Below are 4,534 nucleotides of genomic sequence, written 5' to 3' on the forward strand. Positions count from 1 at the left end.
ACTCTCTGAGATTGTGGCTTGAAGACGATTTGCTTTGGAGTAGTTTGCGCATTGAGCTCGAATAGGGTAAATAACTACTCGTTTCTAGTTAAAAACTTGCATTGGCACTCACAAACCCATACGGTTTTCAACACCTCTCAGGATTTTAATAGTTTTCTCAAGATTCTAATATGATTAAAAAATAATATTATGTTAGATTTTAAATATATATATACTTACCGAGTGATCTTAGTCATGACGGATTTAAAAATATTCTAAAGCGTGTGCTCACATATATTAATCATTAAAACTTTTTGTAATAAGATGAGCACAAATATAATTTCAGGGTCGAAAAAATAGTAAAATGGACAACTAATGTAAATAAATTGAATTTCAAGGTAGACACGTGTCCACCCTAATCATGCTTTACATGCGCCACTGATCTTAATGATGAAAAAAATATTATTCTCTCTAAAAAATCTAAATTCGAGCAATTGTGTCATAAAATGTGTGCGATGCCAAAGAAATTGAATAATTTCAAACACACGTACACACAAAGATGTTCAAAACTCGAGTCGATTGTGGTGTATAATTTTATATTACGGAGTACGAACCTTTAAAATTTTATGGATTATGAGTTACAAAAATTTATGGATAAGAATTTGAAATTTTCAAGAGATACTATATTATGATACCACTTAGTTCATCTCTGTTTTAAATTTAACAATTAAAATTAAAATTTTATATTTAAATTAAAATATTTTAAAATATTTTTAAAATAAATTATCTATTTAATCTTGTTTATGACTCAATATTTTAGACTCTCAAAATGTAAAATAAACCGGGCCTAAATCATTAAAAAATCATACTTTCTACACAAACTAACCATGTTTTGTCGAGGATGAGTATGAGTTAGATTGGGTTGAATATATGATCATTCACCTTTACTGTAGGATGTGAGGGTAGTTTCCAACGAACAACTGTCTCTGAGATTGTGGCTTGAAGACGAGCATTTATTTTGGAGTAGTTTGCGCATTGAGCTCGAATAGAGGTAAATAACTACTCGTTCCTAGTTAATTTAACCTTGCATTGGCACTCACAAGTCCATACGGTTTTCAACACCTCTCACGGGTAGTTTAATAGTTTTCTCAAGATTCTAATATGATTAAAAAATAATATTTATGTTAGATTTTAAATATATATATACTTACCGAGTGATTTTAGTCATGACGGATTTAAAAATATTCTAAAGCGTTTGCTCACATATATTAATCATTAAAATTTTTTGTATAAGATAAGCACAAATATAATTTCAGGGTCGAAACCAATAGTAAAATGGACAACTAATGTAAATAAATTTGAATTTCAAGGTAGACATGTGTCCACCCTAATCATGCTTTGCATGTGCCATTGATCTTAATGATGAAAAAAATATTATTCTCTCTAAAAAATCTAAATTCGAGCAATTGTGTTCATAAAATGTGTGCGATGCCAAAAGAAAATTGAATAATTTCAAACACACGTACACACAAAGATGTTTAAACTCGAGTCGATTGTGGTGTATAATTTTATATTACGGAGTACGAACCTTTAAAATTTTATGGATTATGAAGTTACAAAAATTTTATGGATAAGAATTTGAAATTTTCAAGAGATACTATTGTTATGATACCACTTAGTTCATCTCTGTTTTAAATTTAACAATTAAAATTAAAATTTTTATATTTAAATTAAAAATATTTTTAAAATATTTTTAAAATAAATTATCTATTTAATCTTGTTTATGACTCAATATTTTAGACTCTCAAAATGTAAAATAAACCGGGCCTAAATCATTAAAAAATCATAATACTTTCTACACAAACTAACCATGTTTTTGTCGAGGGATGAGTATGAGTTAGATTGGGTTGAATATATGATCAGTCCGATCTAACTTAAAAATTATATCATCAATCTAATTTAAATCTGATTAAAATTATATTTTTTATTTGATTCGATCCGTCATTTTGAGATAAATTCAAACTCGACTTCATCTGAATTAATATATTTATAAAAAAATATTACTTTTATTTAATAAAAAGTAGGGATTTAATATATATATATATATAGATATTAGTCTTATTGCAATTAGCACTAAATATATAATATAAAATTACATTATTTTAGATCGAGTCAGATCAAATATTTTTATCATATACTCAAATTTGACCCGAAAGTGATCTCTAAAAAATCCGATACACCCAACTCAAACCTAATTTTTTTTTAAAAAGATCCGACATAATAAGATTGAATCGAAACTTATCGAGTTCTGGTCTCAATCTATCCCTACTCTTGTCCCTTACTACTCTTAACTTCAACTCACGGCGTTAATAGCCTAGCGGAATCTTCGAACAACCAGGAATAATTTTTTTAAAATTTTATTATAATATTTTTTTTATTATTTTAATTTTGTGGCTGCCGGGTGAGGTGGTGCTTACTGCTTAGCACAACTGCGCCACAAAGCTAACAATGGTTAGTTAAGAAAACCCTGGTTAGTTTACTATGGTTAACACTAGCAGGGTCGCCCGACCCGAATCCCTTCAACTAGTCTTCTGTAGGACAATTTCGTAATTATTGGCTGACTTCTGAATCAAAAAGGGTAATTGTACTTTCCCCACTTTATTAAACTTTGTCGTTCGGTATTTTGCAATTTTTGGGGTAAATTACACTAATAATCACTGGAATTTAATATCTCTCCTATTTTACTCACTGTACTTTAAATCTGTTTAATTTTCTCACTAAATTTAACACAATTAGTATTTTTGTTCGCTCAACCGTTTTTCACTAAACGACGTTATAATGAGTTTTTATAGATGTCAAACGATTTCGTTTTGGTGAAAATTTTGTTTTTCTAAAACAACATTGTTTTAACGCCTAACGACTGAGTGACCAAAAATGCTAATTGTGTTAAATTTAATGAGGAAATTAAACAGATTTAAAGTATAATTAGTGAAATAGGAGATAGTAAAGTTCAGTGATGATCGGTATAATTTACCCTTTTTAAATTTTAATATTATCTTAAATGTCATGAGAAAGTTCAAGTTTCTAAATTCTGAGTGTGTGCTTTATTTGACATTTTTGAATCTTGTTGGTAATTTGAAAATTTAAAATTCATTATTTAGGAATTTTGAAAAAATTGTTTATTAGAAAATCTTGAGGACAAATTACTATTTAGCCCTTTAAATTTTGATTTATTTTAAATTTTATTCCCTATTTTTTTATTGTTAATTATTAGGACAATATTATTTAGACCTCTAAATTTTGATTTGTGGTTCCCTACGCCTAATTTTGGGTTTCGGTTTTAATAATTTAGAATCGAATTCGATCAAAATGAGATAAAAAAATATTAATCCAGCCCGAACCACACTACACTTATTAAATTATCATTTTCGGTCTTTGGATAGATCGACTTATAATGTACAACAAGTACATAAGAAAATACATTACGATACACATACAACATCGTCAAAGTTATGGTCTTTAAGAGTTGCCAACTCCGGCTACATTTCTATGCACTGATCCCTTTCTCAAGAGAACCCCAGCGTCCCGAAGGAATGTCGGCACAAGCTTGTGCGGCTGCGTCGGCCATCTGAATTTCGGCATTGCAGATGTTCGCAAAGGAACGCATGTGTTTCAGCCCGTACTGCGACAGTGATCTGCAGTGCGTCTTGAAGGTTCTCACCTGTGTCGACGAAAAGAAAGTCTTTGTAAACAGCAAGACCTTTAAGAAAAACAATGGGAGATTAGGCTGGGAATCAAGGCTATTACCGTTTTCTTAAGTCATTTCCAGTCATCAACAAGAGGTTGACCGGCTGGTCGAACGGTGTTTAGAACTTCCGAGCCCCTTTCGATCCCGAATAAAAGCGGGCCAATCAGTTTAACACTGTTGTCTATATGCATCCTATGAGACATAGCTTCCATAAACTGCTTCCGGGCTTCGACCTTCCTAGCCGAGCCATCGGGTGCTTTGGGATACTGCACTTCGAATATAATTCGAGTGAGACAAATGTATGGAACAATGTGTTTCACATCTTTACCTTAATTCACAGTAAAAGCATCATATAGGGTTTAAGAGACAGAGATACGGACCTTATCCCAGAAATGAACAAGATCCCATTTTTTCCCAGAAATGAAACAAAGTTGTTCATGTAAAATAGAGATTCTTACGGGTTCGTATTGCCGGTGCAAGGTCTCGGTCCGCAGATTATGTGTGTCACTGCTCAAACGTCTTGTCACATGCATACAAGATAAATACATTCAAACTTATCATAAGCAAAATACATCGGTGATCGACCATTAATGATAGTCTAATGAGCAAGAGCTTGAACAATTAAGCCAATAACATATAGAGATGGATCGCTCCAACTTCCCAAAGCATCATACGTAGAGGAGGAAAACTTGAAAAATATTCAAAGTGAACAAATGAAAAACGAATACTCCTTTAACGTAGTTTTGTCTGAAACAAATGTCCGAGAACCAACAAGATGCCATATGCAAACAAAGGAACCAAACATAA

At 31.3% G+C, this 4,534-nt stretch overlaps 1 protein-coding gene across 1 annotated transcript; it reads right to left on the reverse strand.

Moving 5' to 3' along the window:
- Positions 1 to 3,526: 3,526 nt before the first annotated feature.
- LOC120114766 (vacuolar-processing enzyme-like) lies at positions 3,527 to 4,260 on the reverse strand. Its single transcript, XM_039135558.1, has 3 exons — positions 4,108 to 4,260; positions 3,817 to 3,993; positions 3,527 to 3,700 (listed from the first exon to the last, which is right to left on the reverse strand). Exons 1-3 carry the CDS (start codon positions 4,258 to 4,260, stop codon positions 3,527 to 3,529), a joined length of 504 nt encoding a protein of 167 aa, XP_038991489.1.
- Between the last annotated feature and the right edge of the window lie 274 nt (positions 4,261 to 4,534).

This window comes from Hibiscus syriacus, unplaced genomic scaffold (assembly GCF_006381635.1).
Source record: "Hibiscus syriacus cultivar Baekdansim isolate YM2019G1 unplaced genomic scaffold, ASM638163v2 tig00110247_pilon, whole genome shotgun sequence".
Classification (NCBI taxonomy): Eukaryota; Viridiplantae; Streptophyta; class Magnoliopsida; order Malvales; family Malvaceae; genus Hibiscus; species Hibiscus syriacus.

Bases quoted from the DNA above. Each gene is read 5' to 3' on its own strand.
- LOC120114766 (XM_039135558.1), bottom strand. From the start codon at position 4,260: ATGCATGTGACAAGACGTTTGAGCAGTGACACACATAATCTGCGGACC. The intron at 3,994-4,107 runs GTCCGTATCTCT...TTCGAAGTGCAG, and splicing joins TTGTTCATTTCTGGGATAAG to TATCCCAAAGCACCCGATGG. The intron at 3,701-3,816 runs GTTGATGACTGG...TCGTCGACACAG, and splicing joins GACCAGCCGGTCAACCTCTT to GTGAGAACCTTCAAGACGCA.